At 41.3% G+C, this 14,426-nt stretch overlaps 1 protein-coding gene across 2 annotated transcripts in view; it reads left to right on the forward strand.

Moving 5' to 3' along the window:
* EGFLAM (EGF like, fibronectin type III and laminin G domains) overlaps positions 1–14,426 on the forward strand; it is a 75,453-nt gene that overhangs the window by 41,038 nt on the left and 19,989 nt on the right. For both annotated transcript variants that reach the window (XM_068177320.1, XM_068177321.1), the window contains exons 8-14: positions 2,315–2,430; positions 2,669–3,005; positions 5,548–5,648; positions 6,899–6,999; positions 8,068–8,212; positions 9,917–10,106; positions 13,814–13,939. In XM_068177320.1, the coding sequence (XP_068033421.1) occupies positions 2,315–2,430; positions 2,669–3,005; positions 5,548–5,648; positions 6,899–6,999; positions 8,068–8,212; positions 9,917–10,106; positions 13,814–13,939 (1,116 nt within the window). The remainder of the gene's footprint in view (positions 1–2,314; positions 2,431–2,668; positions 3,006–5,547; positions 5,649–6,898; positions 7,000–8,067; positions 8,213–9,916; positions 10,107–13,813; positions 13,940–14,426) is intronic.

Raw genomic sequence — 14,426 nt, forward strand, 5'->3', positions numbered from 1 at the left:
AATTAAAACTGCACCACAACTTAGTTTTTATTTCTTCTTAAATATGTTATCACGGGGGCATTACCCTAATTTCTAATTGGCCTGGCATGTCCATCTTTGGAGCCACCAGGGACTGGCTTTGCTGGATATGAAAGAAGCTTCTAGCAGCTTCTGACAGAAGCCACCCCTACAAAACCACCCCACCCTGCTACAAAAACCAGGGAATCCAACTGCAAATCATGTTTGTAATGCATATATTTGCAGTTTTACACAGTGAAACTCTTTTGTAGAAATGCATGTCTTACAGAATCACTGTTTAACAAAGGGAATTCTGATGCAATCATGGGTAGAAGATGCAGCTTGCAGATGATCATTGTAGGTTCCTTCCAATGGAATAATTTTCTACTCTATGCTGCTTTGCTGTACTGTACTGTACTCTGCTCTACTCTATTCTGCTGTACTCTACTCTTCTCTGCTTTAGTCTCCCTAGCTTCCTACCTGGCGTAAAATTATTCCGGATGGTGATTAACCTGAATGACTATAAAATTGAATACTAGGAGTAAGAGGGGTGTTTTACGTTTTGATTTCAGCATGGTGAAATTCATTCCAGTTTTTGTCGGACTGGGACCAGTTCATAAATGTGCAGTCTGATTCCCTAACAGTAATCCTTTGCCTGTGCGTTCACAGTCACTAGCAGAAATAATCTGGATGTAGTTTGTCCTGTTTGCCTTATCTTGTTACTGGTCATAGAGCGGAGTTCTCTGCTTAGCTCATTTAGTAGAACTCAGTGCTGAATACTTCTGTTTAATGTACAGATAAAATGTATTATTTACGGATGACTAGAAGTACATGTTAGAGTGGAAAGACTTACACACATTCTGTCACAGTCCAGCATGCTTTCTTGGTTGCAAGTGCGTAAGCCTCATCATTTCTACTCGTTTGTTTCTAATTTTTCTGTATGCTGATGTAATGTGCAAAGCCCTTTGATAAGTAACCTCTTCAGAGCATACGGAGTGTGGCCAGTTAGTCAGCCAGGGCACACATTCATCTCTGGTGCACTTATGTTGGATTTCATAACTCCCTGCCAGGACTTCTGGGCTGCAATCACAGCAAAGGAGGATAGAGTACAAAAAGATTTAGGTAAGTATGCTTAGCTCACTAGAGACTTTGTAAACCAAAGGTTGCTTATGCTGTTTTTAAGTGATGGAAAAATATTGTATGGAAAAGGCAGATATATGACTCTGTTGTTGTAATGGTTTAAAGATATCTGTTCTCAGCCTCACTGAAATGACAAGTAGCTGTAATGATTTGGTTACTTTAACTATATTTTTTCATGACCTGGTGAATTTTAATAGCTAAAAAGCACAAACCATTGTTTAGGCAGAATTTGCTATGTAAAGTGCAGAAAAGCACAGATACTTTCTGTGAAATAGAAACGAGGATCCCCTTACTGTTTAAACTGTCCATTCCCAGCCCAGAGTCCTCCAAAGCACAGTTCAGCACTCCGGGAAGTGGCAGAAATAGATTATGTACTAGGAAAACACGTGGTCATAGAATCACACAATATCCTGAGTTGGAAGGAACCAACAAGGATCATTGACTCCAACTTCTGGCCCTGCACAGGACAGCCCCAATAATCCCACCAAGTGCCTGAGAGAATTGTCCAAGTGCTTCTTGAACTCTGTGAGGCTTGGTACTGTGACCACTTCTCTGGGGAGACTGTTCCAGTGCCCAGCAATCCTTTGGGTGAAGATGTTTGTGCATGTTTCTCATTTCAAGGTGCTGAATTGTGTTTTAAAAAATAGTCTAAGAACATACATCGGACACTAATTTCAGGAGTTTTGGAGTCAGTAGAGGTAGATTAAGTCCTAAATAGAGTGTACCTTACCTGTACACATATCTTTTGCTGTTCCTATTTATTATCTCTTTTGCTGTTCCAGTAACAGATACAAGACCGTGTTTCCAAAAGGGAAAAGCTTGACTTAAAAACAATTCAGTCATTAAAACGTTGCCCATGCCAAAAAAGTCTGAAACCTTTTTTCTGGAAAAAAGATGAATACAAGTCAGTTTGCTGAAGGAGAACTGAGCTTTGCCTGCTTTATTTGTTTAATCACCTAGTAGGTGACTAAATTAAGGTTTCACTTTGTTTTAAGTTGTGTGTATATCAATTGGACAGGATCTGTCATCACCAGACTGACACTCTCATTGTTTGTACAGGATGAACATTAGCATCAGATTTAAGGGTTGTGAATCAGGGGAGTGGTAAGATCTGAATTGCTGTGTGCAAAGAGAAAAAAAACTATATGAACTGAATATGCCAGTTATGTCTTTTCAGGCTCTGAGGAGTTGGGAAGTGGAAGCTATGGGCATCGGTACATCACAGACACAGTGACTGGTGATGGTGATGGATTTGATATTGATGATTCAGACTACGACATTTATATAGAAGAGGTAAATGTCAAGATTTGTCTTTGGCACTTCTGTTTTCTTTATAGTCTGGATATTTTAAAGTGTCCTGTCCTGTCAGGAAATTTAATATCTGATATTAAGTGCTCAGATATAGTGATGTGGTCACTTCTTTTTCTTCATTGAAGATAAGTTTGTTGCCTCAGATCTGCATCTTAAAAGGTATTAATTTTGTTTCCCCATAGAATTTTGATTTTTCTGAATTGGTGTTTCCTCCTTTCAGCTCAGACCACTTCCTGCTATTAAAGGAGGCAACAGAAAATTTCTGGTGGAAACAAAGGTCACTCCAGGGTCTAGTTCCAGGCTCCTGTCCCGGGTCCTTCCAACCACTTCTGAACCCACTACTTCCACTGCTGCCATCACACGGCCTTCAACCACAGCAAGGGCAACCACGGTGAGGGCAGTGCGGAGGGGCAGTGCGTCCTCTGCCGCGCGCCTCCTTGACCTGTCCTGCGACGAGGCCGTGTGCTCTGCAGACAGCTTCTGCATCAACGACTACGACCGGGGCGGCTCACGCTGCCACTGCAACTTGGGCAAAGGAGGGGAGACCTGTGAGGAAGGTAGGTTTCTGTGTGCCTGCTGCTGCTGGCTTTTCTTTTTCTGGGTCAAGGAGCAGCAGCTTTGCAAAGAGCCCACCAATGTGCACTTTGGGAATAGCCAGTTGGGCTTTGTGGATCCCTACCAGTGGCAAATTGCAGTTCAGGCATCACCCCATTTGCTTTTTTCCCCTTAATGAGATGGAAAAAACTAATTCCTTAATTAAACTGAATGCAGAACCTGTGTGAAGATGCATGGGGGCAGTTAATTATCCTTCCCTCACCTCAGAGTCAGGGGATGATGAAGCAGGTATTTTGTTAATCACCCAGGTGTGACAGGATCCAATCATGGCACCCTCAGATGGAAGCTGAAGACATTCAACCCCACTTTGACACTTGCCTTTTGGCAGCAGCTGAAGCCCTGAACCACCCCCATTTTCTGTGTGGTCCAGATGATGCTGGTCCCACCACAAGGATGTGAGAAAACTCCCATTGTAAAAATACCTCCAGAGAAGTCTTTCCCCATGGCCTGCAAGTCTGCAGTGCAGCACTCATGTCAGGCAAACTGGGGCAAGGGAGGAACAAAATCTCATCCCCAGTTCAAAAAGCATGCCCTGAAGGCTGAGTCAATGTGAAGATGTGTTTTTCTCAGTCAGGACTTCCCACCCATTCTATTGCCTCTTTTCAGGGCATCTGAGCCATGGCAGGAACTTGCTGAGCTGAAGGAGGTTGTCCTACTTCTTCTTACCTCACTGCCTTCTTGTTCTTTCCCTCTAGAGACCTAAACCCCCACTTTCACAAGGTTAACACTGAGCAGATCACCTGGTGAACCAATCCAGCTCCCTCACCAGGCCATAAGCAAGTCACTTTTTCCCCCTGAAGTAATTTTTCTTCTGGTTTGGTGAGCAAGGTGTCAGATGAAAGCCAGGGCTCATAAAAAGAAAATGTCCCATTAGCTGTGGTGGTGCTGTTCCTCCAGCTAAGAAGGAGCTGATCTGCCCATCCCTCTGGTGGACATCCCTCTCATCTGCCCATCCCTCTACATGCTGATCTGATCTGCCAAGACCATGCCATGCAGCAGAGCATCAGGGACCCATGGTTCTTCAACAGGGTCACGTTAGACTTTCATGTTGCACAGCATCATGCCTCAGGGATACAGACACTGAGGGTGGGGTGCTTCATCTTCTTAAACTGGAGTGCTGGAACAGAGAGAGCTCCTTCTGAAAACAATTTGATGTGACTCAGCGACATGGAACAGCTGCAGATATGATTTTAGGCCTTGATCAAGTATGAAGAGTTGAGGATTTATTTGAACTGACAAGGCCATATACAACTTGTAAAGCAGTCTATTAACACCAGTCCAAACCCCCTATTTTTCACAGGGGAGTGTGTTATTCCAGAGTAAACATCATGTGCCGATACTCCTTTGTACCGAGTTTGTCTTCAGTAGCCAATATTGTTAAATAATATATTAATCTGAATAGAAACATGCTTTTCTTCACATCCAGCAGCTGCCTGGCACTCTGGTCCTGTCAGTTCTGCTTGTGATCAGGACAAGAAATGTTCTCTGCTGAGGATGCATTCAAGTTTATAGTACCAATCCCCTTCACCTCAGCCTAAAATGTATGCCTTGCAAGCAAAAACACTGAGCAAATGCCCAGATTCAAAAATGGAGTGAGAAAAACTCAGTATTTAAATAGCAAAGAGGTATAGGAATCCTTATCCTTCCTTCCTCTTTAGACTTAAATCCACTGTAAATATAAAAAACTCAAGCCTGAAACTGTGTCCGTCCTCAGCGCTTCTTAGGAAAACAGACTGCAAAGGTAATTTTACAGCTGACAGTGTCTTGCAGTAGCACATCTCTAATTTTCATTTTCTCTCAGGGTCAGGGTCTAACACAAGACAGCAAAGCGTGAGGGTTGATAATGCCATTTGAAAAGAGCAATAAAAAGAGCCACTGTTGCAGCCAGGGATGGAAAGATGCCTGCAAGGACTCTCTTCTCTCCATTACTCCTTTTAACTTCTGCCCTGAGCTGACTTGAGAGAAGTGCTGGAAGCTGCTGGGCTGTTATGAGACATCCAGTGATTCTCCAGATGCAGCAGCTACAGAGTAGCAGTGACTAATGCTGCCTAGAGTCTGGCCATATTTCCCATGTGTGTTTTTGTAATCCTGCAGAACTGAAAATTACTTTGTCCTCTCTTCCTTAAATCCATTCGTAGAAGAATATAAATATAAAGTTGATGTGGTCTTTCTTCTATAATAAGGATGAAAACCTGCCGAAATTTCCTCTGAACTCTCTGATTAAACTATTGAGCATTATTTGGCCCTCAGTATCCTGTTTCCTTCCAAGTTTACCAGGTCCTTGGGAATAAAGGAATTAGCTGTAAAAAGTGGTGGGAGGACAAGGCAATAGGTTAACTGATTGTTGACTGCTACTGACTAATAGTTGTCTCTGGAGGAACTCTGCCTTTCACTACCACCTGATGTTATCTGGTACTAAATGTGTATATTGATTTTTATACAGAAAAAACTGCTAAATAACATGCTTCCGTCTTTGTTTTTCAGATGTTAGTATCCAGTATCCTCAGTTCTCTGGCTACTCATATATCACCTTTGAACCACTGAAAAAGTCCTATCAGACATTTCAAATTACCCTTGAATTCAGGGTAAGTTTAATCAATTCTCACATTGGCATTTTAAATTTTATTTACTTACTCTGATGTGGTGGACAATAGAGCAGTAACTTAGCTTCAGTACAGCTTCAGTATAATTGTGGTGAACCTGTGTATAACCTTCATCTGCAAAGATCTGGCTCACCCCTCAGTGGATGTAAATTGTAAGCAGCTGAAGGGTTTTCATCCACTGTTGGTAGGTACTGTGTAAGAGAATCCCTGGGACTAGTAGTTGTGGACTAGCAGCAGTGTACACTGGCAAGCAGTGTACAGACACGTGGATGAGCTACAGGCTGGAGAACACACAGAATTTTTGTGAACTAGAGTTTGAAAGCGGTATGCAGTATTTTTGTGGACAAGAGATTATGATCCTGTCATACTGAGCAAAACACTGCCCTATATATAGCATTCCTTTCCTCCTCTACAGGATTTAAGTGGACATTATTTTCCCCCTCTGAAGTTTGGGACACGGGCTACTGATACATTCAGGATACTTAAAATGCAGGACTAAAGTGCGGATACATCCCATGCTGGCTTGTGTTAGTGCTGTCTGTTCATTATGGACAGAACATGTAGGGCTGCCTCTAGGGAGGGTGGCCAAGCTCTTGGATGCATCCCCACCCCTACATAAAGCAGACTCACCAGCCTCACAATGTGGGAAGGAGACTATTACTAAAGCAGCAGCATCAGTTGCCTCAGTTGTGATCTTACACTCCTCTGGAAATTTGCCATTTTAAAACGCAGGATGACTGCAAAAAGCCACTGTGTCAGCTGCTATGAGCATATGGAGAAATCCTGCCAGCACAGCCTGTTTGGCGTGAGGAGTGCCCGTAGCAACAAGTGTCAGTCTCATGGAACATGTGAAGTAGGGTGTATGTATTCTTGCACAGAGAGTCTGATGTGTCTACACTTACCAGGCTTGCTAGGACATTCTTGCTAGACTTTTTACTCAGGAGTTTCATATGGGATACGTCTGACAATCTTTAATACTTCCAGGCTTTTTTTCTGGTCTGATAGTACCATACTTTAAGAGATGGTCTTAAATTGTTTAACCATTAAGGCAATGGTTTTCTAGGTTTTTCAAATGCAGGATTCAAAAACCGATCAAACAATTTCTGATCCTGCAAGTTAAAAACTCATTCTGAAAAATAATGACCCTTTTCTGGAGAAAAGTCCCCCACTGCTGCTTGCTTTTATCTGTAATTGTGAGGCTTTGATTTTTCATGTTGACCCAATGATTGCAGGCTGAATCTGAAGATGGTTTGCTGCTGTACTGTGGAGAAAATGAACATGGTCGCGGTGATTTTATGTCACTGGCAATTATCCGACGTAGCCTCCAGTTCAGGTAAAACCTCCATCTGAAATCTGATGCAAAGAGAAGGGGCTGTTGCTGCCTCCTGGGACTGCTATATGTGATTAATATCTCCAGTGTCTTTGACTTCTGCCCCATACAGTGCAACAAATGGACAGTATAATTTCATTAAAGAGTACTTCAATACTTTTTTCTCTCCTCTGTCTTTAGTGTGTGAACATGTGCCCTGTTAAGCTCTTTAATTCAGACCTCAGTGTAAAGGCAAAATGATGAGTTTTCTTTAAGGCATTTATCTAGGGCTCATAGCTATGTTACCAGAAATGCCAGTGAGCCACTGTGTTTGCTAAGCTGATGGTATATTGAGTCAGTGTTTTTGCTTCACAGAAAAAGGCTTGCAGATAATGTAGCAAAACAAAGGATGTAGCGCCAGCAAGGGTCCACTAACTTAATTTTATATGCTTTGTTTAGACGGTACCTTGTTTAGGTTTTTTAAATGAAGATGGAGACTGTGTCTTGCAATCTGATATATATGAAGCAAGTGAAAGAGTATTTCCAGGATCTCCTTACTTGAGTCCTTTAAAAGTGGGGAATAACAAAGTGGGTGATGTGCCTTAGTTGTGTTTCTGTTCACCTGCACTGCATGACAGTCGGGGAAAATGGGACGTTTTGTGCACATTCAGCTCTCCTGGAGGTCTTCCTGTCAACAGGCACTGAGTTTCAAATAGACTAGCTGAGTTATTAATGTATCACTGCCTTTCACCAGGGAGCTAGAAAAATTCCCAGGAGAAATTACTGTGATAGCAGGAACTCAGATTATAATACACTCCATCTTGAAACAGTTTCAACTGTTGGCAAGCGTAGTAATGCACTAGGTATGGACAGAGAATGCAAAATCTTCTCTACGTTAGAATGACAGATAATGAAGTTTAAAATTTGGAACAGATCTTATGTAGGCTTGCTGTCTGAATTTCCTGTGCTAATATGCATTGTGGAACAGAAAGGTTCCCAAGTGCAAAAAGAATATTTGGAGTCTAAAACCAACTTCTGGTTATTTGGTTAATGTAAGATTATCACCTTGCCCTCTCTGTCTTATGTTCCCAGGTTCAACTGTGGCACAGGAGTTGGAGTCATAACGAGTGAAAACAAAATCAAGCTGGGGAATTGGCACAGTGTCACATTGTTCAGAGATGGGGTGAATGGCTGGCTCAGGATGGACAACAATGCTCCAGTGACGGGAAAATCTCAGGTTGGTAATCCTGCCCTTGTGGCTTGATCTTGGGGTCTCTCAAGGTTGTGATGATGTTTCTTTTCTCGCCAGCAGAAACCTGATCAGATTTAAAAGGCACAGTTTTATTTATTTGTGTTAGGACATTTAGTGAACTAGAATCAGAGTACAGATTACTCTTCCAAATACATAATCTAGAAATCACAGAGATATATATCTCAGGGCTGAATCCCATCACAGTTTCCCTGTTGTGCCCCATGTTTGCTCTGCTACCCTTCAGCTACCCTATGCCAGTCTCAAGTTCAGGCCATTAGAAGTTTACTAGATTTTACAGCTTCTGTCCCTGATTGCTTTCTTTTTCGAGCCTCAGAGAACTGCTCTTCTTCCTCAGACATAAAAACTAGATGCATATGTGTGTATGAGTATATATTTATGTAAAATATGCATATACCCACACAAAATTTGTATACAGAGGTGTAATTACATGCATGTTCTGGACAAAGATTTAAGCATAGTAATGGAGATAGACATTCTGCTCTGACTTATGCCAACACCAGAAAGTTCATACAAGGCTGACTAGATAAAATATAATTCAGGAAGATGCTTTGACTTTTTCATCTGTTACTGGGCTAGAAAACAAAACTAAGACACTGGAAGAAAAGGAAATTTCAAATTGTTTCAGATGTCTTTCCTTTGATAGCCACTATTAACATGACGTCCCTAGCCCTAAAAGAAAGCATCTTCAGATGTCTTATTACTTTCCACTTTTATGTGCAGGCACTTAAGAGAAAAAAAATTGCAGTGTATTGAGTTCTCATCAGCTGGAAATGAAAGAGGAAAGAATTTCAATGTGTCATATGTTGCTGTTACCAGTGCTATGAGGCCATGCAAAGGGCAGATGTGAATCAGAAGAGAAATGTATTGTTTCTGCAGTGTACTGTGCAAGTGTACACCTGCAGACTCAGTAACCTCAGCTTATTTAGCCTGGCCAAATACAGGCTATGGTGATAGAATTTATTGTTTTAAATGCTGTTGAGTAGGAGGCAAAAGTCATATTCTGATCAATTTGTGGAAGGAATTTTGACTCAGTTGGCCACAGTAACATGGAGTTTGGGTCACTGGTCCAAAAAGTTCTGTTGGTTTTGATGTTTTTTGTACTTTCACTGTAGCAATTTTAGTAAATTTGTATATGTAGATTTCTATAGATTTGTTAAAGAGTTGGGCAGTACATTTAGCAATGACCCTGCTGAAATTGTGACTTTACTGGCTTTTGCCTTTTCTTAGTTTTTACCTTTTTTTTTTTTTTTTTTTTTTGTTTATTTCATAATTATTCAATACTGAACACTTGCTGGGTTCTGTCCAAAAGACATTATCTCACTGGTCTATCCCTTAGGGCTCATGATTTAGAAGACAAAAAATTTTTTGGCAAAAAGAAAGGAAGAAATTGCAGCAAAAGATAGACCATGTTTTCTCCTCAAAACAGTGATTTTTAGTATTTTTTATTGTGCTTTTAGTGATAGGATGCAGATGAAAAAGGTTGATTTCAAATGGTGGGCTGATCTGGGGAATGACTAACAGGAAGGAATTACCAATGAACAATCTACATATATATTCCCTGACACAGTTCTTTATGGAGGAAAAAAAAAATATTGCAACCCACTGTGGCTTAATGTTGTCCTCTGTTGTATCTGTTACATAGCATGCTGTGCTCTGCTCTCCCTTCAGGGCCAGTACAGCAAAATCACGTTCCAGACTCCCTTCTACGTTGGCGGCGCTCCCAGCGTGTACTGGCTGGTCAGGGCCACCGGCACCAACCGTGGCTTCCAGGGCTGCGTCCAGTCATTGAGCATCAATGGAAAAATAATTGACATGAGACCCTGGCCACTAGGGAAAGCTCTCAGTGGTGCTGATGTTGGTGAGTTTAATGGTGTGTGGTCTTCAATCAGTGACTAACCCAGGGTTACTTTTTGTCCTGTTGGGACAAATTGAGTGATGGTCCAGGTTTGAGAGGTGGAAGGAGCAATCTCTGTTTTTGGCCTGGTTTTCCTCTGTTCCTTTGCACATTGCTCTTGCTGAGTCCGTAGTAGGGCAGTTCATCAGAGTGCACAAGCAAGCCCTTTGCGGACACACTGTGCACTGTAAATAGTAAACCCATTTTCATGAGAGAACAGTAAGATCTGTGTTGCAGATACCATTACAACCACGCCGGTATTTCTGCCAGCAACTCTCAGGGCACCTCTTCATGCCCCTGACTGACAGTCATGTCATCAGAAATCAATAGTATGTATGCTGAGCTTGCGTTTGAAACAATACAGACCCAACAAAATCTGTTTTTCCTAAAGAAAAAATGCATTTGTCCAAAGTAATTCATGGATCTCTCAGGCCCACAGCAGCCCTGTGGGTGTTAAGAGGGCTTCCTGTGTTACACCCTACCACTGCTGAAGCATATAGGCTTTCCTGTATACCATCCTTTGTTTTGCTATCCAGAGCCATGGTATGATTTAAAAATATCTTGGAATAAATACTTCTAGCAGCTTTATGAAGTGTTATTATAAAATTATTTTCCCTTCACAGAGTAAAAGATGGAGAAGTAGGGAAGCTAATTAACTAGTCCTGTCTTATTTATTAATCTCTCTCATCCTTTTGATGGGCACTTGAAAAAAGGCAGGGCAACAAAATCCTTGCTTTATGATCTCCCAGTCTAAACAATATAAGAATAAGGATAAACCCAAGACAGAAGGCAAGTGCTAACAGCTAGAAATAGATTCCATACCCCTGAATTCTCCGAGCCATGCTTCAGCCACAAAGTCATCTTTCTTCTCTTCTGTAGCTATGCATTTGTCATCCCAAGAAGGAAATGATTTATGAGAAACTTCTTAACAATTGCTCTGTATTCTCTAGATAACATGGCCAAACTTCTCTGCAATATAGGGGTAGAACAGACTGGCCAAAGAAACAGTTGCTGAAAAGAGTAAGATTTTAGAATCAGAATGTAATTTCATGATAGAGTGAGAATCTATGGAATTTAGACAGATGAAAGCCCTGCTGAACTTCTCTAGCCCTAATCTCTATTGCTTTTTGGGATGCAGCTAGCTTCATTCCCATCCATGAATGCTCCACATACTACTGTATTAAAAATCAACATCAATGAAAATAAATGCTATGCTCTGCCATGTGTAACTCAAAACTGACTGATAAAGCCTTGCTGTCCTTGTGTGACTGCACACATTTATACAAAACTGTACCAGAAGAGACTTGCAAACAATAGGTCATGTAAGTATAACTTAAAATAAAAAAAATTGCAAGTAAGCTCTGCAAGGGTTTAGGAATGACTTTTGCGAGTCAGTGACTTGGAGAATTTTTTCTGTTGGCACAGTATATAAATCAGGAGTGCTGTGCTACTTGGATCACAGAACTGAGGGTGGCGAGGAGAGGGGTTCATCCATCCCTCTGCTCTCTCTTCTGGCAACAGCAAAGGTCCCACTGTGAGCTGAGGGACCAACAGAAGAGGCACCGCGCATGGTTTGGAGTGGGCATGGCAGGACCTGAGACTGCTGCTGCAGCTTCTCTCCTTCTTCATCTGCCGTTGGAGCCAAGCAAATGCAGCCACCACACTTGTGGTTTGTCTTCAGCATAGTCACCTATGCTGGCCCAAAGGCTGTGAAAAGCCACTGGGACATTGGGAGAGCAGCCTGTCCTTAAATATCAAGACCACTCCAGTTCAAGCTGTTTCTCAAATGAGGGATCCCCTGACTGGTCCTGTTGCTGTTGCCTTCCTTGTTCTTTTCTGTTTCTTAAACACTTTGTTTATCTCTGATCTGTTTGAACATAATGCTCCAGCATTAACACTGGAGCAGATGCAGCAAAGATGAGCACTCTCTTGGTTTTCTGTTTGGGTATTCACACTTGATGCATAGAGATCCTTGTTTACATGTTCTGTTTCCTTACCTATAAAACAGAGCTAGTGCTATTCTGTCAGTGTCACAATAACTGGTGAGTGTATGAGGGATCTGAGGGACAAGATACCTCTCCTACCTTGGTTCACTTATGGCCATTACACTGCAGGCCAGAAGAGGCAAAGACAGCTCAGTGAACACAGCCAGCACCCCTGATCCCATGGCTGGCCATGGGGCAGAAGTGACTGTCCCTTTCCATGGAAAAGGAGCATTTTTTCCCTGCAGGGAGACTTGTATGTTTTGTCTGTGCTCCTCAGGTCAGCCCTGGAGTCCTGTGTCATGGCTGCTGTACCCAGACCTTCCCTCCATACAATGAAAAGTGGTCCTGGTAGGAGATTTGTAGATGTGCAATACTAGATAAGTCTGGTCTATCAAGGAGTTGTATCAGATGACCTGCGAGTTGTTGCTGATTCTGGCCTGAGTTAGTTAGAAAAGGTTGTTTTCCACTGTGGAGAGCAGAGTGATTGGGATGGACCAGCACATCAGCCATTTATATCTGCATATTTGTTTGTGGTTTTCTTTCCAGCTTTGGGATGGGAATTCAATCTGTAAAGCTGGTGCTGTACAAACAGCAATGCCTTACTGAAGATGTGTAGAGACCTGCTCTCGAAACTGTCCTTGCAATCAGAGTTCTATGTTTGGACAAAAAAAAAAAAAGGGCGTATCTCCTCCTTGCAATAGTTTTTCAATACTTCTCTTAATCACCTCAAGTTGCAAAACTGTTTCCCAAGTATTTATTGCCAGAATTGCCTCATGAAACCTTTGTCATCTCAGAGGTGAGACATCTTCAATGTCCCTCAAAATAAGTGTGCTAATTCTTAGTTTGCTATAAAACACTAAGCCCCTACAAATGGTATGCTTACCGTTGTACACCACAACTTGGTCTTTCTTAATGTATACAGATAATGTAATCAGTTTGTTACTATTAACAAGGGGAGAGTTATTTGATCAGAAACTAAAGGAGAAAATAAATTCAACGAGAACTTCCATCAGGTGCACATTTGACGGTTGTATAGTTTGGCTTTATATATATCAATTTTAAGAAGTAAATGAGAATTTATTTGTTCTACAACAATTTCAACTAAAATCCAGAAAGAAGAAATAACCACTTTGTTATCTAAGTTGATATGGCAGCATAGTAGAGATGCTTCTTAAAAAGCCTATACGTTGATGATATGGATCCCTTTTGGTGCGGACAAAAGGGTAGACAACCTCATTTTGGCTAACAAGATTAGTTGATGATGATGAACACCTCCCATGCTCAGCATGGCATGAATTTATAGTGAGCAAAGAAGCACTTAAGAAAATTGAAATTAAACCAGACTTGGTGCATGTAAATAATTTAGAAATTTGTATCTTATGAGAAAATAGGAAGAAGAGCAGACAATAAGTAATCCAAGGAATGATCGAAAGTTGCATCTGTCATGGTTTGGGCTGCATCTGTCATAGTAAGGGCTACTTTTTGCTGTTTATAAAATCTCTTGCTGGTCTGATATTAAAAAAATGCTAATAATCAAGTTCCTTGTCTAAATTGCACACCATTTGACAAATTGGGAAAGAATCTAGGAATAAGAACAAATTGTGTTGGTTAGTAGCAGTGATCAACAGCCAAATAAATCTTTGACAAACTTCTCCAATAAACTGATGTTCTGACTCCTGTGTTTAGGTGAGTGTAGCAGTGGCATCTGTGATGAGGCAGCCTGCATCAACAGTGGCACCTGTACTGCAAGCAAAGCAGACTCTTATATTTGCCTTTGTCCTCTTGGATTTAAAGGTCATCATTGTGAGGAAGGTGAGTGGCTACTGGGATGCCTCTATTTCTTTGTGTGTGTTATTTAGCGTTCAATGTGTTTTCCACTTAGAGACACCCAAGGAGGTTTCATGCTGTTACACTGACAGAAGAGAATACTTGTTACTTCATCTTTTTAAAGTCACATACTGAAACTCTTCCCTTACTGCTTTGGAGCTTCATCCAGCTCCCACATAATCAGTGATTCTCATACCTCTTTGCTTATTTAAACTAACTGTACTTAAGTATCTTGAAATTTCTATTCAGAAATTAAAATAATGTACTACTCCACAGCTGCACATTAATCCTAAAAAATACACACCTTTCTCCTAAAACCAGTGTCAGTTGTATATTTTGAAATGTAAAGGATATAATGTCAATTGCCTGCTAATATCAGAGATACAAGTAGTGAAATATATGTGGCAGTATTTTTTATGCTGTAGAAATTTTCATGCCACCACCCACTGTGTGCATGCTAGCTACTTTGAAA

The sequence above is a fragment of the Anomalospiza imberbis genome, chromosome Z, assembly GCF_031753505.1.
Source record: "Anomalospiza imberbis isolate Cuckoo-Finch-1a 21T00152 chromosome Z, ASM3175350v1, whole genome shotgun sequence".
In the NCBI taxonomy this organism is placed as follows: Eukaryota; Metazoa; Chordata; class Aves; order Passeriformes; family Viduidae; genus Anomalospiza; species Anomalospiza imberbis.